The sequence below is a fragment of the Indicator indicator genome, chromosome Z (genome assembly GCF_027791375.1).
Source record: "Indicator indicator isolate 239-I01 chromosome Z, UM_Iind_1.1, whole genome shotgun sequence".
Taxonomy (NCBI): Eukaryota; Metazoa; Chordata; class Aves; order Piciformes; family Indicatoridae; genus Indicator; species Indicator indicator.
Window position 1 is genome coordinate 45,895,573 of NC_072053.1, and position 27,820 is coordinate 45,923,392.

The window sequence follows — 27,820 nt, forward strand, 5'->3', positions numbered from 1 at the left end:
TCACACCCATGTGTGAAGTTTCATAGAATTCACTTTAGCAAGCAGTCATTTTGAAAGAACTTGAAGCAGACCATTCAGCATTGTACTTTCAGAATAAAGATCAGCTTGAAACTAGGTCACTTTTTTTTAGCACATCAGAGTTTTCTCCTACTGTTTGAGGCTACAGCCAAGTTACAAGTAATTCCTACCTAGTCTGGTTTATGCTACTAACTAAAGCCTAAACAAGTTTTTAATGACGAGTATAGTTTTGGAACATGGCAAAAAATTCAATGCATACTGTAATATTTTTGCATATTTATGCTTTCTGGTTTGTGATCAAAATCATAATCATATAATAAACCACAAATACATAACAAGTCCTATGGCCTTGTGGCACCGTTCCTCCACTGGAAAGTTTCAATACTGAGCTAGTTAGACACCTGGCCCTTCTGTTTTTTCTTTTGCAGAGTCCCCTTCCATTGCACACATTGGCAGACTTGTAGCAAAAATGATGAGGAGTCCTCTACTACATATACAGCCCTTACCTGCTAGAATGGAGCATAGATTGATCATGTTGATAGTGTTCATCTACAATCAAAGAAGAAGAAGAAATTGTGGTTGCCAAAGAAGCTGCTTCAAACAGAGATGGAGTGCTCAGGACTAGATCCGGACGGTGGCGAGAATTTAGCACTGCAGACACAAAAATAAGAACAACATTAACTCTTTCAAACTGAATGCAAGAACCACTATGCAAGTGTGTGAAATCACATAGTCCTCTCAACGGCTTCTTGAAGCTTCTTAATATGATGAGATTGTGGTACTCATGTGCCCATACCCACATTCTTATGAATTACATCAGCACACTCTACAGAATACAGAGCAACCCCAAGACCAAATACTAAACGGTGGTATTAATATCTGATGAATTCTTCTAACTACTGGGACTGGTATCACACTACCAGGGTCCAGTTTTCAGACAGGATTAGATGGCAGGTTCTCCTTTGAATCTGGTGGTAAATGAGCTGTGAAAGAGGTAAGATATGTGTTTCTGTACTGTAGGAATGACGAACTGAGCATCAAACCGCTTCATGTGACATGTTTCTTTAAAAGTCAGTGAAAAGGATAGCACTAGCTCTGGCCTTAGAATCATAGAATCATTTTGACTGGAAAAGGCTTTTAAGCTAAACAAGTTCAATCATTATCTAATGTAACAGTGTGAGAGCTGAAATCCCCCTCCCACACCGACAATAACCAGGCTAGCTCAGTCTGGAAGCAAACGAAAGCTGTATTTACAAGCAAAACTACAATCTATGATGAAATGCAATGAATATGTACAAATATACACTATTCACAACATTTAAAATATATACAATCAACAGAAAAACACAACCAAGGACCCTGGCTTCCCCCTCACCTGGAGGGGCTGTGCTTCTTCCCCAAGGGGCCTCCCCCACAGCCAGAGGGAATTCCCCCAGGCCCCCTTGGTAGAAGGCAGAGAGTCAAGAAGCAGAGAGGCTGTTGGACTTAGCTTGTCAAGGTCAGTGTGTTATCTTCGGCCAGAAAAGAAGGAGCAGGCAGACAGAAGTCGAGCAAGCTGAGAGTGCCAAACCCCCCAATCTTGTTTTGAGTAGAGATTCTTAAACATTTCTACCTCTCCAATGGAAGTGTTTAGAATAATCATTAGTTTGATTTTTTACACCCAATAGTGATTTATTTACATTCTTTCACTTTCTCTGCTTGAACTTTGTGAAGAAAAGTTAAAAAGACAGTCTTAAAACCATCACATCTAACTACCAAGTCTGGCACTGAACCATGTCCTTTGCCACCACATCTATGTGTCATTTCAACACCTCCACGGGTGAGGATTCAACCACCTCCCTGGGACCTATCCCAGTGTTTGATAACCCTTCTAGTGACAATGTTTCTTCTAATATCCAAGCTAAACCTGCTCTGATGCAACATGAGGCCATTTCCTCTTATCCTATCACTTGATACTAGGAAGAAGACCAACACCCACCACACTACAACCTCCTGTCAGGCAGTTTTAGAGAGTGGTAAGGTTTTCCCTCAGCCTCCTCTTCTCCCAACTCAACAACCCCAGTTCCCTCAGCTGCTCCTCACTTCACTGCCCTTCTCTAGACCCACTCCAGGACCTTGATGTCTTTCTTATACTGAGGGCCCCAAAATAAACACAGGTGTGGCCTCATCAGTGCTGAGTAGAGGGGCACAAACACTTCCCTGTTCTTGCTGGCTACACTACTCCTGACACAGGTCAGGAAACTGTTGGCCTTCTTGGCCATCCAAGCATACTGCTGGCTCATGTTCAGATGGCTGTCATTCAACAGCCCCAAGTACTGCTCTGCTGGGCAGTTTTCCAGCTGCTCTGCCCCAGGCCTTTAGAGTTGCCTGGAGTGGTTGTGACCCAAGTGCGAGACCTGGCACTTGGCCTCATGGAATCCCACACAACTGGCCCTGGCCCATCAGTCCAGCCTGTCCAGGTCTGTAGAGCTTTCCTACCCTCAAGCAGATCAGTGCTCCCTTCCAGCTTAGTGTTATCTGCAAACTTACAGGGGATGCACTCAATCCCCTCACCCAGGTCATTGATAAAGATGCTAATCCTCTACCTGGGCTGGATACATTTTTTTTAGGATCCCCAGAAATCTGAAAGATCACCATCATACTATAACCTTGACTCTGACTTCCTATTGGTCCTGAAGGACCAAATATGACTACCAACTTTCTTCATGATCATAACCTGACTTTTAAGTATTGAAAGGTCAGCCAGACTGTAAGCTTTCTAGTTAGAGTGCTTCTAGAACTTATACAAAATTCCATTTAAAGCATTGTTTTGGCTGTTGATTTGAAAGACATTACCTTCTTCATCAAGGCTGGCATAGCTTTGTCCTTCAGCAAGAATGCCACACTTTTCATTCTTCAATTCCTGGCTGACTGTAGACACTACTTCTTGTGACGTTGCCTTTAAGGCTGTGATGGAATTGCACCGTTTCTTTGAAGGTGAATGTTTTAAAGCTGCATTACCAAATGAACACAGGTGTTGAATGATGTCATCTCCCTGCACATCTTTATCAGCATATAGAAAAAAAAGCTATCTCTAAAACTAGAGTTTCTGAATATAAAGGAAGAATGCCTTCAGACACAAATACTGTATTAAGACTAGAGCCAAAGGCATTACTTCATTTGTAGGTGAAGTCCTTTTGTCTTCTTGTAGGGTATCTTACTGTTTATAGGACAAAAGAAATCAAGTTAGTTAAACAACTTTTATATTACTAGAGTACAAATCTCCTGTGGAGTATGAACTCCTCTAGTCAGAGACAGAATTATACAGAAAAAACCCTGTAAGACAGGAAAACTGAAAAGACATCATTGAGTATTGCAGGAGGTTATGACAATTTTCTTGACCTGTGTACTACAATGATGGATGTGGTACTGCAGAATTTCCACTTCAGTGACATGTGTCGAACACTTTATTTGGGTAAAAGAAACATTTCCAATATATTGATGGCTTGTACACTCAACTGTGAGCACCCCTTTCATAACTCTTACAAGTTCCTGCCTACTTACAATGGCATTTTGGGTAATTGCCATTGCTACTGAACAACGACCCTTATCATTTGTAATTCTTCTCCAGAAGGATGCCACTCAGTTCCTTTACTGTTTTTCAGCTGACAGCTGCTGATCTCAATGCACTGGCTGCAAGGTCACTTCAGACATAGGCAATGGTTCATATTGTATTCTACTATGAAATTCATCACTGAAATCATCTAAGCTACTTGGATAAAGACTAAAGAAAAGAATCAGAGGCATTGCTCCAGGATATTGTTAAAAAATAACACAGTAGATAGCTACAAAACTAGCCTCTGTCCAAGGCTAGTTCTTGTTGCTTTTTATGGAGGCTTACTATGTGCACTAGGAGAAAAAGAATACATACATGACAAGTCTTAAAAGTGTTTAAACTGGAATGTCTAACTCAAAGTTTAGAAACAGTATTCTTGAGGGCAGGAACAATCCTGATGCTTTACAGAAGAATGATAATACATCTGTTTATAGGTAGATTAATGGTCTTATATGCAGAGCAGATCTGTAAGAGTGGGATATTAAAACAGGTTAACAGCCTGAAAAAATGGCACAGACAAATTTAGAGAGAAAATTAGGCATAATGTCCTTAATTGTACATTGTACCTTTCAATTGTGTCTTGCACAGACATAAATCCTTCCAGTTGAGCTTTGCTTTGTATTTTGTCATGTTATGTGAGATTCTTTTATATTAATCATTCTTTTCACTATCAGTGAGTAGGCTGGGGGTGGGCAAGAAGCTCTGAAGGGAACATTTGGCACAGCTCAGCTCAGCTGACCAGAGGGATATCACAGGCCATACAATGTCATGCCAAGCAATAAAACCTGGGGCAACCAGGAGCAAAGTGGTCACATTCATGGTTCTGGCACTTGCCTTCCCAAGTAACCATTACACTTGATGAAGCCCTGATTTCCTGCAGGTGGCTGGACACCTGCCTGCCAATGGGTAGTGGATTAATTCCTTACTTAGCTTTTTTTGTGAATGAAACTTTTGTTTTTCCCATCAAATAGTCTTTATCTCAATCCAATAATTTTCTTGCTTTTACCCTTCCTAGTCTCTTCCTAACCTCACCAGAGCAGGATGGGGGGAGTAAGCAATCATTTATGTGGAGCTCAGCTGCCCACTGAAATTAAAAACCACAATATAGGAAGAACTCACCTTTGTAGGATTAGTTTACCCTCCATCCCTAATGCCTTAACAGGATCTGTAGTTTCAGGGTAATTTTTTTAAGTTAAAGAAAATGATTAATTTTATTCAAAAAATGTGACAATCGATAGTTAAATTATTGCTGCAAGACTTAAACTTAAGCCTTTGGACAGCTCTTTGCAGCAATGTTGCCCTATAGTGATAATTGGTTTTCTTGGCTTTTTTCTTTATTCTCCTGTGTCCTGGATTTCTATGGCATGGCTTTGGTAGTGGGAGGGGCTACAGCACTGGCTTCTGTGAGAACCTGTTTTATCTTCAGATGCCCCTGATGTGGCAAAAAACAATACAGAGCAAATCATTTTCTGTAAGTAATCTCATTAGCTCCAGTGAAGAAACTCAGCTCCTGGGAGTACAAGTGCTACAGGATGATGAAGAAAAGATTCTTTTATTCCAGGACAAGAACATTATAAAGTAGTGATTATAAAAATGTCCAAAAGAGTTAAAGTTGCAACTTTCTTACCTTGAGTTTTCTTGAAAACCTTTGTACTCATAAACTTTAAAAATCTGTCTGCATAAAAACTTGGTCGATGAACTGAAACGGTGTCCTACAAGATTGAAAAAGCTCTCAGTCACTGTTTCCACAAGTAAATCAAAGTAAATTGTCAAGTAAGAAACTGGACACCTCAGGTAAATTTCATCATACATTTCAGGCACACTTAAAACAAGTTAATTCTAAGAAGAGCTTCCTTTCTAAAGGTTAATTCTTCAAGATCTTTTCTTTAGGTATTACATTTATGAAATTTTGAGTTATGAATTATACAGCCATATTCTGTAAAATCTTCCTAGCACTTGAAAATTTACTTTTCACATTACCCACATTTTTCAATTACAGATTCATCCATTTTCTGCTAAGTCTCCACTATCTTTTGTATGTTGTAAGGACAAACTGCTCAACTTTAGTTGCTTTTTGAAAGATTGGTAACTGAAATCAGAGAATGTATTGGAAATGGACCTAGAAGACATCATGGTGACGGCAGACTATGATTATACTGAAGCTAACTCTTTCCTGATCAAAGCAAGTCAAAACTCCAATAGCTACAATATCAGCAGTTTGAAAAAATATAAAGTATTTACTTACCCCATCACATACAAGAGCTTTCCATGAATGTTCCAGCATCTTCATTAGCCTAAGTATGTGAAAGCAAAGTCAGAGTTGTTTTATTAAGCTCCTACATTTTAAAATTATTTCAGAATAGCTTACTCAATAAAAGCCTGAAATTCAACGTACCTGTAAGACTGAAGAATATCAATAATACCCATAAATAGAAGCAGCTTTTCTCCTTTATAGCTTTTAGCTGGAATACCTCCCATTCTGAGAGAAAGAACAGAAATGTAGTTAGATTATCTTTAAAGACATCTCCGATCATCAGTTAATAGGTGAACTGTACCCATCTGCAGACCTAAGGAAGAGGTAAAAGATTACCACGAGGGTGGTGGAACACCAGAAGAAGTTGCTTGGGAAGGTGGTTGGGGTCCCATCTCTGGAGATATTCAGAGTGAGGCTTGGTTAGGGCTCTGGGCAACCTGATCTAGTTGACGATGCCCCTGCTTACTGCAGCGGGTTGGACTGGATGACCTTTGGAGGTCCCTTCCAAGCCAGACCATTCTGTGATTCTGTGATTAAAGCTAGATGCAATGTAGTCAAATGTGGGTCATTTACTGTACAACTGATTTTAAACACCAAATTTAAAGTATCTGGGATCCAGTGGGAAATATCCATTATAAAGAAAGAATATTTTGGGGTAACTTTTAGATAGAATTATAGATATTTAGATGATCTGGAAAAAAATATATATAATTTTACTGCTAAGGAAAAGAAATTATGTTGTCTAACAAAAGGAGAATTTTGTCACTTTATTGATCACATGTGACAAAACTGTAGAGAACCTGTGGATTATTCCCAGTCTAAAAAGATTGTTTAGTATATTTTTCACTAAAAATTAAGTATGTGCTTTCCCAAAATTTATTTGTGACAGACAAAGGGAGTAGTATCAAGCTGAGAAACCTGACTACCTGGATCTCCACTTAGTTCTGAGTACTTACTCAGACACGACCATAAAGAACAAGATACTCAACCTAAGACCCTCTCTTCCTATGCCATCACTTTCAAAAAAGAGTCCATTGTTTTTTAGAACCAGAGACTAAAATCCAATTTTCAGATTGTCAGCTTCTGTTGACACTGATGGACCCACTACAAAACCACAAGAAAAAGAGATTGAAGATACAATACATGTTATACCTCCAAGTCTTTTTTAACAGTGTAAGAAACAATTAATGCACACCTGAAATAGCTTCCAAAAGCATAGTTGAGTGTATATTCCCCATTCTGCCACTGAAGCACAGTACTACTTTCCCCTAAAAAAATGAGGCTACCACATCTCGCACCAGCCCTGCTCTATTTGTAAACAGCAAATCAAGCAGGGCTGCACCCCTGGTAGGCTCAAGTAACATCTGGGATAAGAAGCTATCTTCCATCCACTCCAGGAACCTTCTAGACTGCCTCTTCTCTGCAGTGTTCAATTCCCAGCAGATGTCTGGCAGGTTAAAGTCATCCACAATAACAAGGGCAAGCGATCTTGAGGCAGCCTCCAGCTGCTTGAAGAATAATAAATCAACCTCTTCTTCCTGGTTGGGTGGTCTATAACAGACTCCAACCAGGATGTCAGCCTTGTTTGCCTTCCCCCAAATTCTTACCCATAGGGACTCAATCTGATCATCCTCAGTCCCTACTTCCATGACATCCAGAGCCTCCCTAACATACAGGGCCACTCCTCCACCCCTTCTCCCTCTCCTGTCTCTCCTGAAGAGTCTGTAGCCATTGATTACAGCACTCCGGTTGTGAGCGTCAACCCACCATGTTTCTGTGATGGCAACAACATCATAGTTTTCCTCTTGTACCAAGGCTTCCAGCTCCTCTTGTTTATTACCCATACTGCGTGCATTAGTGTACATAAACTTCAGCTGGGCTGCCTGTTTTATCCCTATCTCTAGAGGGCTTATCACCCTCAGCCTCCTTTGCTTCATCTCTAGCACCGCTGTGTTTAAGCCCCTCCCCGCTTCAAGCCTAGTTTAAAGCCCTTTCAACAAGCCCTGCCAGCTCCTCTGCCAGGATCTTTCTCCCCATCTGAGACAGGTGTACCCCATCTGTCACTAGCAGACCTGGGGCCATATAAAGTTCCCCAAGATCGAAGAACCCAAAATTTTATTGGTGACACCGGCCTCTGAGCCACTTATTAATCAGGCACGATTTTCTTGTTCCTTTCAGCATTCATGCCTGCAATTAAGGGTATAGATGAAAAAATTACCTATGCCTCTGATCCCTCAACTACTTTTCCCAGTGCCTTGAAGTCCCTGTCTACTGCAGTTCTTGTTAGGCAGAAAAATAAGAGGAAGACAGAAGTTCTTAATCTTCAGAAATATCATACATGAATGTGACTGCACGTCAGTGGTTGATAATATAGTTCTATGTATTGAGTATACTGATTTGAGATGAAAATAACCACTGTAGTAATATCCATTTCAATGTTAATAATTAGTTTTTGCTTATAGCTCAGTCTGCTTCCAATTAAGATTAGATTATACCCAAGGCTCTTGCAATAGCTGTCTCATAGCATCTCTTTTATAAATGAATACAATTGTGCATACATAAGTCACTCTGAACTAACCACATTTGCTGTCAAGTACTTAAAGGTGATCAATATACTAATCAAAATTTTCATTTCCTGCCCTGCAGCAGAACTTGCCAGTCCAGCTTTTGGGAAAAAAAAAAAAAAGAAAAGAAAAGAAAAAAAGAAGTCCTAAAGTCCTGCTGCAGTATACTCTTCAAAGTTTTGCCTCTTAATACCAAGTGACATAGACTGAAGAAACAGAATGTTCAAATTTGGATAGTAACCTTAAGAGCAAGTCATGGCACTTACGTGTTTGTTGTCTCTGTGTTGAGAGAGTCCCCTGACTTCCCAGGGCCCTGTATAGACTCCATAGCTGTGGAATATAGAACCTTCTGTCCTCCAGGACGTTTTGGTTCTGAAACGCTCTGGGAATTCTCTCTCTCTTTTTCCTTTGTTTTATTGTTCAGGATGTGGATTCCCAGTAGCAGACTGTAATCCATGATCTTAAAACTTTCTAGAACCTATCAACAAAGAAACAATAGTTGTACTAAAATAAAAAATGACAGCATAAAATATGAATTACAGAGCAGCATTTTGAAAAACTAGGTAAAAGTAGGTCTTTGAAGCACAACTTTCTATTATTAGGAAAATGTGTGAAATTATAACACAACAAAAGAAATCTTTTACTACCCCACAGAAGTTAAAGTGCTGGTTCTCTAATTAGCTAAATGGTCTTGGAAAGAAAGATGCATAGCTCAAATGTCACCCAATGTTATTTTGTAGTCCAGGAAGATATATCAAGTTAGCACCTTTATAATTTATAGCAAATAATAAATGAATAGCTACACCATATACTTAGAGCTACAGATGCTTTTGGTGTACTCTTGAAACGCATGTTCCAGATTTCAGGGTACATTTTTGCCTGAACCTTTTTCTACTCCCTGTCTACCTCTTGTTTATAATTGAGACCTTTCAAATGTCTAAAAATGCATTTGCTACAGGTGGAATTTTAGTGCAAAAATCATGCATCTCAGCTGCAAGTGTAGCTTTATCTCTGAAGTATGACTTAACCAATCAACCTTCTCTTCTAGTTCCACCAATCTGTTTCTTTTTCCTAACTGTCAGTAGGCAAGTTCCCTTCCTTTTTTTCATGCACATGTGCTGTTGTATGTTTCTAGTCAGTCAGATTGCTATGAATCCTGCCTGGCATACTGCCATTTGAAAGAAATACAGTTCAAGTCAATATGCAGATGTGAATTAAAACAAGCTGTGATCATATCTAGAAATATAACCAGCTGGCAGACAGCAACTCTGATAAATACTTTATATAATAGCAGTGCTAAGTGGAGGGAGAAAAACTAGTACCAAAGAGGAAGCATATGCTGTGCCACTCACTCTTCCTTTACCTCATGCAGCTCAACAATGATACGTGGTATGCTATGGCACACAATGCCCAAAAGAAGGAACTGGGGTTTGGTCTAGAGAAAAGAGGCCTGAGAGGAGACCTTATCACTCTACAACTACCCAACTACGGAAGGAGGTTGCAGCGAGGTGGGGGTCAGTCTCTTCTCCCCAGGGAGGACAAAAGGAAAGGGTGTCAAGTTTCACCAGAGGAAATTTAAATTGGATATTAGAATAAACTTCTTCACTAAAAAGGTTATCAAACACTGGAATAGGTTCCCCAGGGAGATGGTTGAATCACCATCATGGAGGCGTTTAAAAGACACATGACTGTGGTGGTAACAACATGGTTTAGCACCAGATTTGGCAGAGTTAGGTAATGTGTGTACTCAATGATCTTAAAGGTCTTTTCTAACTGAAATGATTCTATGATTCTATAATGAAATGTTATTGTACATTGTGTTCTAGAGTTTTCTTTGCTGCTTGCCTATTGCTGCTCTTTATTCAGCTTTTCTCAATAGGAAATTTTTGATAGAATATTTAATGTAGTCATTAAAAACACATAATAATCGATATTTGCTGCTAAATACTGAGATCAGATTCTGGGTAAATTAAAAAAATAAAACAAAACAGAACAAAAAACCCCCACAAACAACCAAAGCAAAACAAAACTAATTAATCGTTTGTAAAACTACTTACTTTAGTAACGCAGTCAGCAATACTGTTCATGCAATGCCAGATTACAGACTTGATTAAAAGCATTGTCACTGTTATTTTAGAGTTATAAATGTAACTGCTGACAGCTCTGCCCTCAATCTATTCTTTTGAATTAAATTACATTAAATATGTGATGATTTAACTGCACTAGCTATGTAACCTACATATAGGATTGGATGTAACCTCATGGAAGGTTGTGGATATTATGTGCTGCTGCTTCTTTGACAGAGACCTTCTGTGAGATCAAATTAATCTTTCTGACTACATCAATTCATCACTGTCACTTAAACCCATATTACTTGTACTGTAAAACAGACTAAAAAATCTCTTCATTACTTTCTTCTAGGGTTACTGAAAAATATCATGAAAACAAGTAGTTATTTTTTAATACCAGTTCATCACCCTTTTTAAAAAGGGAGAAAGGAAGAAGCTGGGAACTACTGACCTGTCAGCCTCGCGTCCATGCCTGGGAAGATCATGGGGCAGATCCTCCTAGATGCCATGCTGAGGCACATGGAGGACAGGAAGGTGATCAAAGACAGCCAGCATGGCTTTACTAGGGGCAAATCCTGCCTGACCAACCTAGTGATTTTCTGTGACAAAGTGACTATGTCAGTGCATAAGGGACGACCTATGGATGCAACCTATCTGGACTTCTGCAAGGCCTTTGCCACAGTCCCCCACAACACCCTGCTCACCGAGTTTCTCATTTCAACAGAATCCTTGAAACACATTGTTAACAATCCTAAAAGTTACAGTCTTCTCTCTGATTTTCAAAGTAGAATTAAAGAGAAATTTGGAATTTCAATGGATAATACAGAAGTGATAATACATGAAGAGTTATATAAGAGTTATATAAGTTATATACTACTAATGTAGTAGCATTCTGTGTCCATTTTCCTCAAGCTACTACTTCATCTAAGATTAGTACATTCTCCATCCTCATGTCATGTTGTCTATTATTTCTCCCCTGTGCTGCAGTTCAACACTGCAAGTCATCCCAACACCACTGTTTGTAAGGATAAGCTGTTGAATGGGTCACTGAAATTATCTGGGTTAAATAATCATCTGTGTAGATTCTCCACATGCACTACTAAAGGTTTAAAAAAATCTACTGAATAAATTCTATCATACAAGGTCTCTGTCACAGCTGCTTCAGACATACATTCATACCACAAAGCTTGAGACTTTTGCAGCAACTGGCTAGAACAGCAGGGATAGAAATAACACCCAGACCTGAAACCTGTTAAATATGACCCTCTTTCTTTTCAACTTTGAATTTCCTTGTCTTTACAGTCTTCTTTGTTAGTCAGGACATTAATGCCACTATTAAACAATGTGATTTCCCTAGAGAAGGCTATAGTGTTCTTTGCTAATAAAACAAAGGGAAAACCCAGACTCTAAAAAAATCGTGGAATTGTTTCAGTTGGAGAAGACCTCTAGGATTATTGAGTCAACCATTGACCTAATTCAATTTTCATCAGTAAAAACAAGCTGAAATAAAAATTTTTTTGTTCTCAAATACTGCATGACTGCAATTTAATTGTCGTTGCTTCTGTAACAGATATTTCGCAGTACAAGTGTCAATATGTTAATTATTAACTTGCAAATGATGAAAGACCAACCACATACATTTGTTTAGAATTTTCTCCAACATTTGCATGAAATTCTTATAAATGTAGAGAACACCCCAACGAACTATGCCTTTTGCTTTTCCAGCAACAGGATAATTTCCAACAATTGCTACCTACTATCTGACACAGAAAATAAAACATAAGCTGTTACAGTATTGCATCAAGCTAAATTAAAAGAATTCTGGTAAAGTGCAACCTTGGAATAAATAGACAATTTCCATTTAAAATTATCAGAAGGAAAATCCCTTAATACAAAAAGAAAGCTGTATGCTATTTTTTGATTTCTAATTCTACTTGAAAGTCTTAGCAGCAATATGTTTTGTCCTTCATGTCACAAAAAGTTCTAAGCAATGAGAATTAAAAGAAAAAAAACAGGACCTGAACTCCTGCTCTGAGCACCAGACAAATAAATGATGTTACAAACTTTAATCCTATGATTATCTGTTACCCTGAAATTCATGTTTCTTATTTAAAGTTACATTAACATGCTTTGTTAGATAACTAGCCAAGTAACAATTCATAGAACAATATTCCTCTATAACCACAACATTGCCAGTTTTAAAAAGGACTTCCTTCTTTTCTGCTTTAATAAATGGTTACTAGTCCTTCTGTCCTTTAAGGGCTCACAGGATCACAGGACTTCAGGGGTTGGAAGGGACCCAAAGAGATCATTGAGTCCAACCCCACTGCCAGAGCAGGACCATACAATCTAGCTCAGGTCACAAAGGAACACATCCAGACAGGCCTTGAAAGTCTCCAGAGAAGGAGATGCCACAACCTCTCTGGGGAACCTGTTCCAGTGGTCTGTGACCCTTACAGTAAAGAAGTTCCCCCTTTTGTTGAGGTGGAACCTCCTGTGCTGCAGCTTACATCCATTGCTCCTTGTCCTATCACAGGGAGCAAGTGAAAAGAGCCTGTCCCCTCCCTCCTGACACCCAGCCTCAGATATTTATAAACATTTATTAAATCCCCTCTAAGTCTTCTCTTTTCCAGACTGAAAAGCCCCAGGTCCCTCAGCCTCTCCTCATAAGGCAGTGCCCTCCTGTCCCCTTATGCTCGTAGCCCTCTGCTGGACCTTCTCCTAAACTGGGGAGCCCAAAACTGAATGCAGTACTCAAGATGAGGTCTCACCAGGGCAGAGTAGAGGGGGAGGAGAACCTCCCTCGGTCTGCTGAACACACTCTTCTTAATACACCCCAGGATCCCATTGGCCACAAGGGCACATTGCTGTTCCATGGATAACTTGTTATCCACCAGGACTCCCAGGTTCCTCTCCACAGGGCTGCTCTCCAGCAGATCATCTCCCAGCTTGTACTGGTGCAATTTATTATTCCTTCCCAGGTGCAGAGCTCTGCACTTGTCCTTGTTGAACCTCATTTTTTTCCTCTCTACCCAGCTCTCCAGTCTGTCCAGGTCTTGCTGGATGGCCGCACAGCCTTCATGTGTATCAGCCAAGCCTCCCAGTTTGGTATAATCAGCAAACGTACTGAGCAGACTCTCTGTCACTCTGTGCCCTCATCAATGTCATTGATGAAGATGTTGATCAGCACCAGACCCAAGCACTGATCCCTGGGGTGCTCCACTGTTTACAGCTGTCCGGCTAGGCCTGGCACCATAGATCACCACACCTTGAACTCTATCTTGTAACCAGTTCCTAATCCACCTCACTCTCTGCTCTTCCATCCCACACTTCCTGAGCTTGGTCACTAGGATGTCATGGGAGACGCTGTCAAAGGTCTTGCTAAGGTCAAGGTAGACTACATCCACTGGTCTCCCTGCATCTACCCATTCACTTATGGCATCATAGAATGCATCAGATTAGTCAAGCATGATTTTCCCTTTTCAGGAGGAGCTGCTCCATCATTTTTCCAGGGATGGAGGTGAGGCTGATTGGTCAATAGTTCCCTGGAACCTCTTTCTTGCCCTTTTTGAAGACTGGAGTGACATTGGCTCTCCTCCAGTCCTCAGGCACCTCTCCTGTCTGCCAGGATTTTGCAAAAATGATGGCGATTACATCAGCCAGTTCTCTCCACACTCTTGGGTGCATCTCATCAGGCCCTATGGAATTGTGAATATTCAGTTTGTGCAACTGATCCTTAACCCTTCACTGATCCTTAATCCTTCACTGACTAGTGGGGAACATTCTCTCCTCCAGGCTTCCTCTCTTTCATCCAGGGTCTAGACTTCATAGGGGAGTTCAGTATTAGGAGTAAAGATTGAAGCAAAGAAGGTGTTCAGCAACTCTGCCTTCTCTGCATCCTCAGTTATCAGCTGCCTCCTCGTTCAGCAGTGGGCCCACACCTTCCCGATTCTTCCTTTTCCTACTGATATGTTTGAAGAAGCCTTCTTGTTCTCTTTTAATTCCTGTGCCAGTTTTAGTTCCAAGAGGGCTTTGGCCTTCCTTGTTGCCTTCCTACATGCCCTGACAACTACTCTATAGTTCTCCCAAGTGACAAATCCTTTCTTCCATGAACTGTAAGTATCTACCATGAGATTTCCTTCAGAAGCTCCATGCTCATCCATGCAGGCATAATGTATAATTTTAAATACAAGGAATAAAAACCAAACAAAAAGCAAAATTAATCACACTTAAATTTTGCAGTCGGCAATACTTTCATGCATTTCACATAACCTATTTATTAGAGGAAGCCACTTTTGTAATCCTTAGGTTTTTTCCTCTAGGAAGATAAAAACCCTCAAAGTCGTAATGGGGCTGCAGACTCCTCAAAAAAGCACACAGAGTGTCCTCTTATACTCATATCAACAATATTAAGTCAGCAACAGACAAAAAATGGAATAGTCATTTTATCTATTCTAAGTAACCAGAAATCTTCAACCTAAGGTTGCATTCTTGACAATGGCAGTTTGTCAGCATGACATGCAAGGCATGGCCAGGCACTTTTATTTCTACAAACAGCATTTATACTCTATTTCCATCAAAGAGAGTCATCAAGTTAAATTCCTTGGTAGCCTTTGTCACTTTTCTATTATGACATTAAAGCAGCATCTTATAAGAAAACGAGGAAAATCACAGCTACTTCATTTACTACAAAACTCACTTTTATTGTTAAGATTTGCCTGGTCACACTTTTCCTTGTGGCAATTTTGAAAGCAGCTAGACAAGTCAGTTCTCTAATTCAGTAAATGGGCTCGCAGGTCTATATGGCAACACGCTTTCATCAAACAATTTGGGGAACAGAGTCACACAGTGACAAATTTTGGCTACAGTGTGCAATTAGAAATCTTCATTACACAGTGATGCTGGAAGGGGGAAAAGATTCTAAACCAAAAATGCTTCACAGTGAAGAAATCCATCAAGAAGTATTCATATGTTAAATACTTGTCTTCTTGTGATACGTGCTAAATACTTGTGAGATGACCTCCAGAATTAACTACTGCATCATTTTTCCAGGGATGGAGGTGAGGTTCACTGGTCTGTAGTTTCCTGGAATCTCTTTCTTGCCCTTTTTGAAGGGTGGAATGACATCGGCTTTCCTCCAGTCCTGAGGCACCTCTCCTGTCTGCCAGCATTTTGCAAAAGTGATGGAGAATGGTAGAGAAACAACATCAGGCAGCTCTCTCAACACTCTTGGGTGCATCTCATCAGGCCCCATGGAATTGTGAATGTTCGATTTGTGTAAGTGATCCCTAACCCAGTCTTCACTGACTAGTGGAGAGTCCTCCTTCCTCCAGTCTTCATCTTCATCCAGGGTCTGGACTTCATAGGGGAGTTCAGTATTAGGAGTAAAGATTGAAGCAAAGAAGGTGTTCAGCAACTCTGCCTTCTCTGCATCCTCAGTTATCGGCTGCCTCCTCGTTCAGCAGTGGGCCCACACCTTCCCGATTCTTCCTTTTCCTACTGATATGTTTGAAGAAGCCTTCTTGTTCTCTTTTAATTCCTGTGCCTGTTTTAGTTCCAAGAGGGCTTTGGCCTTCCTTGTTACCTTCCTACATGCCCTGACAACTACTCTATAGTTCTCTCAAGTGACATATCCCTTCTGTCATGAACTCTAAGTATCTACCCTGAGATTTCCTTCAGAAGCTCCTTGCTCATCCATGCAGGTTTCCTAGCATGTCTATCCGATTTTCTACTCAAGGGAACACACCTAGCTTGGGCTTGGAGGAAGTAGTCCTTCTCGGGTTCTTTTACCCTCCAGAGTCTTAGCTGATGGGATTTCTGCAAGTATGTCTCTGAAGAGTGCAAAGTTAGCTCTGCTAACTTTGGTCTGCTTCTACCCTGTGCAGTACTAAACTCCACCATGTCACGATCACTGTCACCAAGGATGTTCCTGACCTTAATGTCCTCAACCAGTCCTTTTTTATTAGTTAATACAAGGTCCAGCAGTGCACCTCTCCTAGTTGGTTCCTCTACTACCTGCATCAAGAAGTTATCACTGATACACTGCAAGAGCCTTTTGGACTGACTGTGCCTGGCTATGTGAGCTTCCCAGCAAATATCAGGGTGATTGAAGTCACCCATGAGTACAAAGGAGTTTGCTCTAGAGGCTGCCTCCAGTTCACTGTAGAAGGCCTCATCAACATCTTCCTCTTGGTTTGGTGGTCTGTAGTAGACACCTACAACAATTTCACCTCCTTTCCCACATCCTTTAATTCTTACCCACAAAGCTTTCAACCTGTTCTGCCTCCCCCCTTGGACAGAACTCAGCACATTTCGGTTGCTCTTGCACATAAAGAGCAACTTCCCCACCTCATCTTCCTGGTCTATCCTTCCTGAACAGTACATAGCCATCCATGACAACATTCCAGTCATGGGAGCTGTCCCACCATGTTTCAGTGATGGCAATCATATCATAGTCATTCAGCCTAATGCAGATCTCCAGCTCCTCCTGCTTACTCCCCATGCTCCATGCATTGGTATATAAGCATTTCAGGGAGGGAGTTAACCTATTGACTTTCACTCTTGCAGTCTGACCATTCCCAGCCACTTTCATGGACATGAACCTAGCAGTGAGCTCTGCGTGTGTTGATTCCTTACTACTTGATCCCCTTGGCACATCTCTGTAAGACTTGAAGAGTTCTTGTGTGTCCCCAGCATGCTGCAAGCTAACAGGCTGAAGGCTCTTATTAGCCTCCCACCCTGGTGTGCTGTCCCTCAGCTTGCACTCATTACTAGCCCTTGCATCTTCTCCAACACACAACTCATTGTTATCTACCTCCCCTGAGATAGCAGTGGGGCTAACACATTGCCCCACAATTGTCTCAGGCTTGCTTACAGTAAGCCTGGCTTTTTCCCTCCCCCTCTTCCAATCTAGTTTAAAGCACGATTAAGGAGCCCAGACAACCCTTGCGATATCAACCTTCTTCCACTTGGAGAGAGATGCACCCCTCTACTGCCAGCAGACCTGGTGTCATGTGGGGTGACCCATGGTCAAAAAAGCCAAAGTCCTGCTGGAAGCACCAGTCTCAAGCCAACAGTTGAGCAGGTGAGTCCTCCTCATTAGAAGGAAGATATAAAGAGTGTTTTTGTAATTAAATCACAGGACCGTTCTGATGAGATGTTCTGGTGTACCTTTCCTACAGTAATTTTTCATGTGTGCCTTTATAAAGCTCTATGTTAATTTTTAACATGGCATGATGGAAAGACAAACTTTGCTACTTGTGTGTTTAGATTGTCAATTCCTTGTACCTCCCCATGCTTTTTGCCTGAAACAGAGTTAATTTGTACTTATTAAACAGTTTAAGAGCTCCAGTAGTGAGCAAATAAGTAGTAATAGTTGCTTAGCTTCACTTTTATTCCATACCGACTATGAAAAATAGAATACTGCTATTAATTCACTTCTAGTCTTTCATACAGAATTGTGCTAATGTTACTTGTACCTAACACATCATTCTGCCATAGCTTATTCTTTGCCCTACATAACTATTGTTCCACACAAACAATTTCTGCAAGATTAGGTGTTTATATGAAGCATGACAGCAGCTAACTTGACATGGAGCTTAATTTTCTGCACCTTTAAGAGAAATTAAAATAATTTTTTTAACTCCCCAAATTCACTTTAAGCTGTTCTTAATGTCTTCACTGACTTAGTTCTTGTGTGCCATAAAGCTTTTAATTCTTTGTCTCAATAATGAACAGAATGGTTTTTGTTAACATTTATAAGACCAAATTTATTTGGAAATTGGAGAATCTGGGCTAGTCTTTAATAATTAATAAATTTTATACAATGATCACAGTAGCTGACAGCATGATTACAAAAATAAATCACAGCTATTGAAACTACCTTCCGATACTCAGAATTTAAGATTATACAAAACTCAGACACACTGGCTTTAGAAATCAAAGTACTCTGAAGTGAATAAGGCTTCAAAGCAAGTATTTTTAGAAAAGCTATTCTGGCAAGTGAAATTATTTATTTTTAGTACTGTTTGCCTGCAGTTTGTCCCCTGTTCCCCTCCTGTTCATTGCCACCCATCCCAGTAACGATGATTGTGTCTGCTGGCTAGGATAAGATAGTTATAATTAATCTTAGCAGTAGCCTGGAATGTGAATTTCAGTTTTTAAATTGACTGCATTGTATGTGTGGTAAACTCACCTTTAGCAAAACTGTAAACTTACACTCCTCAGTCTACTAAGCCGATGTTTATTTTAGCACTCAAATAACACTTACTAACAATTTACCTGTACTTTCAAAGAACCAGTAAGAATCCCCTTTATCTGTAACAATTAAATAATTGATTCTTTTTTAACTTCTCAGTTCAGTTCCTTCCTTTAGGTTCTGTCTATTATTTTCTATGCCACAGATCCCTTCCAGGCTATTACCCCCAAGCTTTGACTGGGTGAATAATCTTTGACAACTTGGGGAATGCACAAAAGGGCATCCAGATGTGCAGATGTGACATACTGATGCATTCTGCATTACCACACATGTCAGGAACTCGGGAAACACTGCAAGAGGCCACAGAAAGAACAGTGTGTGGTGTTAGATAAATGTGTTGCAGTGAACATGCAGCTGAATATTAAATCACTCAGCTTTACAAACCAAGCACAAGGCATTGAAGACTTCTGTGATAATTACACGAATAGTACTATTCATGTGCAAAAACACTTTCCATCTTACACCACAGGTGGCACTGAACAACACTGATATTCAGGATGCCTCTTCTATGTAATGAGTTCAGTCTACCCATTCTGCTGTTTTATTATGAAACTCTTAGGATTCCCTTTGGACAAAGCCAGTCTTTTCTGTGCACAACCTCTGTGAACCCTGTGAAACTCCCAAGAAACATAGAGCTCCCCTTTTCCCTACTTTGTATTTTTTTACCTTTTGCTACCAAAAAAAGAAAAAAAAAGAAAAAAAAATTTACAGCAATTCTCCTTGGCCACAAGAGGCACTGACTCCATTCACCAGTGTCCTCTCAAAGGTCAATGGCAGCTATCCTCCTCCTGCCTTAGAAATGTTATGTGGATATATTAAGCAGCACCTTTCAGCTGGAAATGTTACTTCTCCAGAAACAACGCCAGGACTGCTGGCACTAGATGCACCTCCCCCATTCAGTTTCTTAGCTCTTGTTGTGAAGTAGCTCTACAAAGAGTTTATCACATGCAACAACAGAACCACAGAGCTGTGCATCAGAAAAAAATCATTAAAATCTCCAAATTAATGGAAAGCAAGAACAAGAATTACAAAACTCTCTACTGCACTACTTTGTTGTATTAATATGTATTTTCACAGATGGATCAGTGTAATCCTGGACAAATACAGGGACAACCCTGCAGAAAGGGTTCAGGATATTGTGCTGGATGATAAGGTCAGTGAGTCAGCAAGGTTTCTCAGAGTCCAAAATGGGTAACTGTATCCTGGGGTGCATTAAGTACAGTATAGCCAACTGGCTGAAAGAAGGGATTGTTGCACTACACTCAGCATTGGTGGAGGTTTGCCTTAAGTACTGTGCACAACTTTGGGCTCCACAAAATAAGAAGAATATAAAAATATTAGAACGTGTCCCAAAAAGGGCAAAAAAGATGGAGAAAGGACTAGAAGACATGACTGGTGAAGAGTGAATGAGGATATTAGGTTTTGTTCAGTTTATGAGAGACTAAGGTGTGATCTCATTGCCTACAAATTCCTCAGGAGGTGGGGCAGAAATAGTGATGCTGATCTCTGATAGGAAGTGAGGGAATGGCTTAAATATGCGTCAGGGAAGTTCAGATTGGATATTAGGAGAAAGTTCTTCAGTGGCAGGATGGTCAAGCACGTTACCAAGTTCCCCTGGGAAGTGGACATGGCCCTAAGCCTGTTGTTATTCCAGAAAAATTTGGACATCATGCTTAGATAATCTAAAGGTTTAACCTTTAGATTGTCCTGTGTTGGGAATTGGATCCAATGATTCTCACAGATAACTTCCAATTCAAGATATTCCATTCTGATTCTATGACCTCAGATTCCAACAACTTAACAAAAAACCAGGCTTCATCAGTGCTTTGACATCCACGGTTTTTCCTAATTAAATTGTATGGAAAAGGAATGGAAGTTAAACAACATATAGACCCACGTTTTGGCCTCTGTTAAATCTAGTGAAATCTAGACAGCTAAATATAGAGGTAAGTCTAGAACAGATGTGAACACAGAAGTTTAACTAGACAATAATTTTTACTTACTCGACAATCCTGCTGTAGTATTTTCATTAGTGCGCTGTGTGTTTCAGAGTCAAAATACAACCCTTCAGGCACATCTTGCAAGAAATCCAAGTCCTTGAATGTAGGGTTGGACTTCTCCCTCTCTTTTCTTGATGCTCTCCGTTTGTACGTGGAGCCTTTCAAGTCATATGTGAAATGCATTTTCAAGGCTCGTGGCAAAACATTGTTCATTACAATGATTCTGATATTAATGCCTCCTGACTGAACACAGTATAGTCCATAATATTTGGGCAGAAGAGTCCTTGGATTTTGGTTCAGGTTCTAAAACAAAAGAGACGTTGTTAAATATGTCTATTTTCAATAATCTTCCATGCTTAAGAAAGACATTAACAAGCATCAAGAAAACTATGAGTGTTTTCATGTTCAGTGTCATTTCTTGAACCGGTTGATTTTCCCATGGGTCTGTATTTCATAAAGCTAGCATAAACACTGCCAGCAACTTACATAGGCCAGGATCTGGGTAACAACTGCATTTATGCCAGGCTTCTCTTTCTTGTCTCATGAGTGAGCTCCCTAGGCCGAACCTAAGAGTATCTTGAAGATTTAATTTATTTATTCTAACTTGAACAACCTTTGTATTCCACCTGCTGGAAGGAGTTTTGGTCAAATGTATTTCTCATCACCCTGATTTAGATTCTGAAAACCAGAACACTACTGTCGCCATGAGGCTTTTCACATCAAGGGTTAGTGCTAAATTCCACAACAGGTGAAAAATTAACTAAGAGAAGGTAAAAGAGGTGACAGTGAAAATCCTCCTTCTGAATACAATTAATCTCAGTTTTTGACATGGAAAAGTATGTAACTACTAAGTCACAACATACAACTATGGGAAGAAAGTACTTTGATGGGAAATAATCACAGTAATCAAAGTTTCACACTTTGGAAATGCTTGCGTATGGCAGCAGTGAGAATAAACTTCTCATAAACAAAGCAAAGTAGCCTTATATTTACTTGTAGTAACTCAAACTTATGCTAAGCTGATTATCATGTTTAGAAATAACAATAAAACCAGTATCTGCCATGACTGCTCTTTTTGATACTGTCAGTGCATGGGTTTTTTTAAAGAACCTGTGCATCAGTGTTACTTTAATGTAATAATGATAATATTCCTAATTTTTAATACAAGTGAGAGAGTAAATTTTCAAGTATTTACTTAAGAAAGAAAAATCTCTCAGTCACAGGTCTAATACTTTGAAACCCTACATACTACCTAGAAGAAATTCTGTTCATCTGTATGAGTAGCTTTTGAATTTGATTTTGGGTTTTTTTTTTGTTTGTTTGTTTGTTTTAAGAAAAAAAAAAGATCATTAATTAAGTAAAAGAGATTTAAGTTCTACTTATTTCGGATCCGTGGTTTCCCTTTCTGGTGAGTGGTACATAAACACAGTACAATCCGCTTAACATTAGCCCTCAGAAAGCGCCGTTTAAAAAATAAGTTTTCAAAAAATTATATGGATAAAATTTTTACATCACTGTTCTAATACATGAGAAATAGAAATTAGAAGTAGTCCAGAAACAAAAGTGAAACTGACCAGTCTAGTTTCTTTGTCCACTCTGAGTGAAATGCAGAGGGTAGACAAACACAAAATGGAGTTAAAAAAGAGTTGAATTAGAAATGTAAAAATGTTTTTGTGTCACCAGATTATTATAAGCAAAGTTTGGTATCAGATTAAAAGATGACATTCAGCTTCATCTTGAATGCTACAAGAATAGCAATTATTATCCTAAACATATCCTTCATTTCTATTTTTTTTTTTTATGATGGGTGTGTGGGGTACAAAGTTGAAAGACAAATAAAGAAGATTATAAATATTATCAAAAATGCAGGTAAAGCCAATGAAGGATTAAAAGACAACAAAAGAAACTGAATTTTCAGAAGTGTGACTGAAACCAGGAAAAATACAGGTAAAATACAGTCTCCAGTTACTTACCATATAATAACCTGGCAAGAGCTTCTGAAGAAACTCAGCCTCTTTGTGTTGAACTGTTTTGATGATGAACTCATCATCACCAGTTACAAAAAATAAGGATCCACTGGCACCTGGGTTGGATAATTCAATTAAAGGGTCACTGCAGATTGAGTTCTGTAAGAGACAAAAGGATGTTTTTTGGTGCTGATGCATGCGTTGCTCAGACGAGTTTAATACAAAGAATTGCAGGTTCAAAAAGGCACAGGACCATCCTGGAGATTATTCTTTTAGTCTTCAGCTGCAGCAACTCTACTACTGTACAAGCTGGGTGACAGCTTGTTAGCTGATCTTTGGCAGCACAGTTTTTACATTCTGCTCTGCCCAGGACACACTGCACAACCGCGGAAAAGCAGTTGGCAGCCCAGTGTACAGTATCTCTTCATGTTCCACTGCACCAGCTGACTGTTCCCTGGAGTGAAGAAAGCAGTTGGGCTGGAGGGAATCCATTCTCACAATGTCAGCATTGCAAACTTTTGAGTCAGAAGCCTTAAGATTACATTTACACCTCATCTCTTCCCTCTTCAGTGCCATTAATGAAAGAGGTATAGGAAGATATTAGACAAGCACATTTGGAGCAAAGGTTCCTTCCTGCAGACCAGTAGAGACAACCCTGACTGCAAAATTAGGATGGAAGCCATTAGAATAACAGTCTCAGTATGGCTGCTAATGTAGTTTTCTGATTGGAAACTGCTTGAAACAGAGAAACTAAATACCAGTAATACTAGTAAGTAGGAAAAGTTTGGTTTTGGAAGACTGTTGTTCTGGATGCTTAGACAAACTTTCTCTTCCACAAGGACATAGGAATAATGTCTATTACAGTAAGGATAAAAAAGACACCAACGAATATTCTTTTGTAGTAGAAGCAGATCTCACACAGAGATTAATGTACATTTATTGAATCTCCACTAATGTACACTTTATATTTTGTTAAAACTAAAGGGAAGGGAGACATTAAGCTCAAGACCAGAAAAATCTGTTTATATTAAACTCAAGAGCTTGTTTAAAAATATCATTAAATTTTTTTTCACACTCTCTTTGCTCTTGTTATATAACATCAGTTTTACACACCTGGAGATTTTACTGTACAGTCCAATACTTTAAGGCTTCAATCTTTGAAAGAAACAAAACTATGTAGGAATGAAACGTGAGTAGCATAAGCACCAGGGTATTAATCTTAGCAGTGCTGTATGACTTCTGTCTTCTCAAAGCAAAAGGAATAACCATTTCAGTAACAAATAGCTGCTATATTGAGTCATTGCCTGAGAGGAGTCGAGCTATAAAAATGTTTCCTCAGTTTGCTCAGTTCCGATTAATATGAGAGATCCTTTGTATTGATCCTACAGTTGCAATTGTCTAGAGATAGAACAGCAATACCCATCTGTAACAACACAGAGCAAATCAGCAGTTTTATTACAAATGCTGTCTTTCTTGCCAAAAATTATAAAGCTTCATGAGTAAATTGCCATTGTTGTAAGCAACTGAAACCAATTATCCTAAACATTGAAGTTCAGTAAACTAGTATAGCATAAGCATAAATTATGAACCTCACATTGTGTGTTGGTCATTTAACAGTTGAGATCATTCCTGTGAAATAAAAATCTACCCACTAAGTACTGCAATACAGAAAGCCCCAGTGAATTTTGACTGGACACTTACGAAAGCCAAGTAAAAAAAATTAAAAGGCAAAAAATCTGCAAGCCTCTGACAATCAAATACTTTATAATCAAAATGTTCCCCTGCAAAACGCCAGTAGCCCAAGAGGTTTCCACCAACAATTTAATTCTACCAGCTGTTCAAATGTATTTACACTTGTTATTTAGTCAGACTCCTACAGTGCATTACCACTCAACCTCATTGGAAAAGGTGAAACTGTAAATCTTTGGGCTTTGCCATTGCAGATTTACAGTGTAAACTCACATATGCTCCTGTAACTTCTATTTTTTTTTTTAACTTCCCTTCCCCTTCAGCCATAATTGGACCATCACTTGCTTATAGCTGCAATAAAGTGTTTTAGATACTGAATTTAAAACATGATCACTACATGATCCTGATTTCACAGAAACATGAGGGACAGCTCAGCCAAAACCCTGACACGTCCTATTGGGAGCAAACTCTCAACCAGATGCTTTGGTCACAACCAACTGGGAAGATAAAAATAGTTTTGTTTTATAATCTTAGTACCCCTTTGATCACACCTGCCCCTGGACTGCAAGAGAGTGAAACCTGCTCTAATCACAAAGCGATGCCCATTAAGAATCAGAAACAACAACAACAAAATAGAATCTAACATTCTTGCAGACAAGTATAATCCTAGCAAAGGCATGCACCAATTACAACCACACACTGGCTTTCTACTTGCTTCTTTTCCTTGGAAACATGCCACTAGTGTCTTTTTCTATGCCAAGAGGAAAAATAATCTCCAACAAGTTACCTTTACAGAGAATTTTCCTTAGGGATTAGAATCATAGAATCACAGAATCAGCCAGGTTGGAAGAGACCTCCAAGATCATCCAGTCCAACCTATCACCCAGCCCTACCCAATCAACTAGATCATGGCACTAAGTGCCCCATCCAGTCTCCTCTTGAACATCTCCAGAAACGGTGACTCCACCACCCCCCTGGGCAGCCCATTCCCGTAGGCAGTCACTTTCTCTGTGAAGAACTTCCTCCTAACATCCAGCCTATACCTGCCCTGGCACAACTTGAGTCTGTGTCCCCTTGTTCTGCTGCTGGTTGCCTGGGAGAAGAGACCAACCCCCACCTGCCTACAACTTCCCCTCAGGTAGTTGTAGAGAGCAATGAGGTCTCCCCTGAGCCTCCTCTTCTCCAGGCTAAACAACCCCAGCTCCCTCAGCCTCTCCTCATAGGGTTTGTGTTCCAGGCCCCTCACCAGCTTTGTTGCCCTTCTCTGGACATATTCCACTACCTCAACATCTCTCTTGAATTGAGGAGCCCAGAAGTGGACACAGTACTCAAGGTGTGGCCTGACCAGTGCTGAGTACAGGGGAAGAATAACCTCCCTTGTCCTGCTGGCTACACTATTCCTGATCCAGGCCAGGATGTCATTGGCTCTCCTGGCTGCCTGGGCACACTGCTGGCTCATATTCAGCCTACTGTCAACCAGCACTCGTGGGTCCCTTTCTGCCTGGCTGCTCTCCAGCCACTCTGTCCCCAGCCTGTTGCCCTGCTTTTGCAACTAAGCTGAATGTCAAAAGTGCCTTATCAACAGCAAAGTGCCTTTCTATAATCTTCAGTTTATGTTACTGTAAATACTTCCTTAAACAGAAGTTGCAGGTGACATAGCTTTATTCTAGGAAGCACAGTCTTTCCAGCAGCTGACAACACAGCCTGTAAACTTTATCTTTTGCTAAGTCCATAAAAGGAGATAGATAAACAACATATTAGGTAACAGCACTACTGTCCCAAACAACAGCCTTGTATCTAAACTGGAGAGATATGAATTTGATGGATGGGCCACTCAGTGGATAAGGCATTGGCTGGATAGCTGCAGTCAAGGACTTCTGGTCAACAGCTCTATGTCCAAGAGGAGAACAGTGACAACTGATATTTGGATTGGCACTGTTTGACATCTTTGTCAGTGACTCAAACAGTACCACTGAATGCACCCTCAGCAAATTTGTCAACGACACCAAGCTGCATGGTGTAGTTGACAACCTGGAGGGAAGGGATATCATCTGGAGCAACCTGGACAGGCTTGAGGGGTGGGCCTGTGCAAACCTCATAGTTTTCAACAAGGCCAAGTGCAAGGTCCTGCACCTGGGTGGGAGCAATTCCAAGCACAAATATATGCCGGGGAACTAGTGGTCTGTGAGCAGTTCTGCGAAGGAGGACTTGGGGGTGCTCATTGACAGGAAACTCAACATGGCTCAGCAATATGCACTTGCAACTGAGAAAGGAAATGGTATCTTTGGCTGCATCAAAAGAAGCATAACCAGCAGGTCAAGGGAGGTGAGCCTCCCTGTCTGCACCACTCCAATGAAAACCCTCCTCGAGTAGTGTATTCAGCTCTGGTGCCACCAGCATAAGAAAGACATGGACTTGCTCGAGCAGGTCCAGAAGAGAGCCACAAAGATAATCTTGTCTCCTATGAAGACATGCTTAATGAGTAGGGATTGTTCAATTTGGAGCAGAAAAGGCTCTGGGGAGATCTTGTAGCAGTCTTCCAGCACCTAAAGAGGGCCTACAAGAAAGCTGGACTGGGACTTTTAACAAAGGCCTGTAGTAATAGGACAAGAGGTAACAGTTTTGAACTGAAAGATGTAGGTTTAGACTAGACAAAGGAAGAAGTTTTTCACATGGAGGGTGATGAGGCACTGGAACAGGTTGCTCGGAGAAGTTGTGGATGCCCTGTACCTGAAAATATTCAAGACCAGGCTGGATGGGGCTTTGAGAAAGCTGGTGTAGTGGAAGGTGTCCATGCCCATGGCAGGGAGGTTGAAACTAAATGATCTTTGAATTCCATTCAAATCTAAACCATTCTATGATTCTGTGATTTATAAAACTTCAGCCCAACTGCACTTCCCTGCTACTAACATCTGTAATTCGAATGAATGATCTGTTGTTACACATAACTGTTTTCATGAGGGGTGGTAATAGTACTTCAGTAGTAAAGAACTAAAATCAGTTATCCACATTTAGCCTAAATAAAATCAAAACCGTGTAAGTAAGGACATTATAACACACTCAAACACAACAGAAGTCAGCAAAGTAACATACTAAATAATATTTCATCACTTTTATTTTTTTCTTTGGTTTGTAGGAACAGTTATTAATAATCAAAGAAAGAGATCTAAAAATAATTTAAAATAAGTCAAATAAACATATAAAATTGTTAAAATTTGTACTGGGGTTCTGATTTGATGGGTAGACTGCCATGAGGGAAACTGGACATGGGACAAAAAATCCAGGTCTCTGCTTTCACGCTACCCTTCCAAACTATAGGAGAAGAAATATAGTGGATTCTCATCCCTGGCAATGCAAAAAGTGGTTCTGCCAAGTAAAGACTACTTTTATGATGGCAGCAAATGCAT

The 27,820-nt window shown here is 40.1% G+C and overlaps 1 protein-coding gene across 1 annotated transcript in view; it reads right to left on the minus strand.

Moving 5' to 3' along the window:
* PIP5K1B (phosphatidylinositol-4-phosphate 5-kinase type 1 beta) overlaps positions 1 to 27,820 on the minus strand; it is a 90,873-nt gene that overhangs the window by 17,954 nt on the left and 45,099 nt on the right. Inside the window, exons 4-11 of the mRNA XM_054397583.1 lie at positions 22,731 to 22,883; positions 20,761 to 21,060; positions 8,698 to 8,909; positions 6,009 to 6,092; positions 5,859 to 5,907; positions 5,241 to 5,325; positions 2,854 to 3,009; positions 525 to 669 (exon numbers count right to left, since the gene is read on the minus strand). Coding sequence (XP_054253558.1) covers positions 525 to 669; positions 2,854 to 3,009; positions 5,241 to 5,325; positions 5,859 to 5,907; positions 6,009 to 6,092; positions 8,698 to 8,909; positions 20,761 to 21,060; positions 22,731 to 22,883 — 1,184 coding nt within the window. The remainder of the gene's footprint in view (positions 1 to 524; positions 670 to 2,853; positions 3,010 to 5,240; positions 5,326 to 5,858; positions 5,908 to 6,008; positions 6,093 to 8,697; positions 8,910 to 20,760; positions 21,061 to 22,730; positions 22,884 to 27,820) is intronic.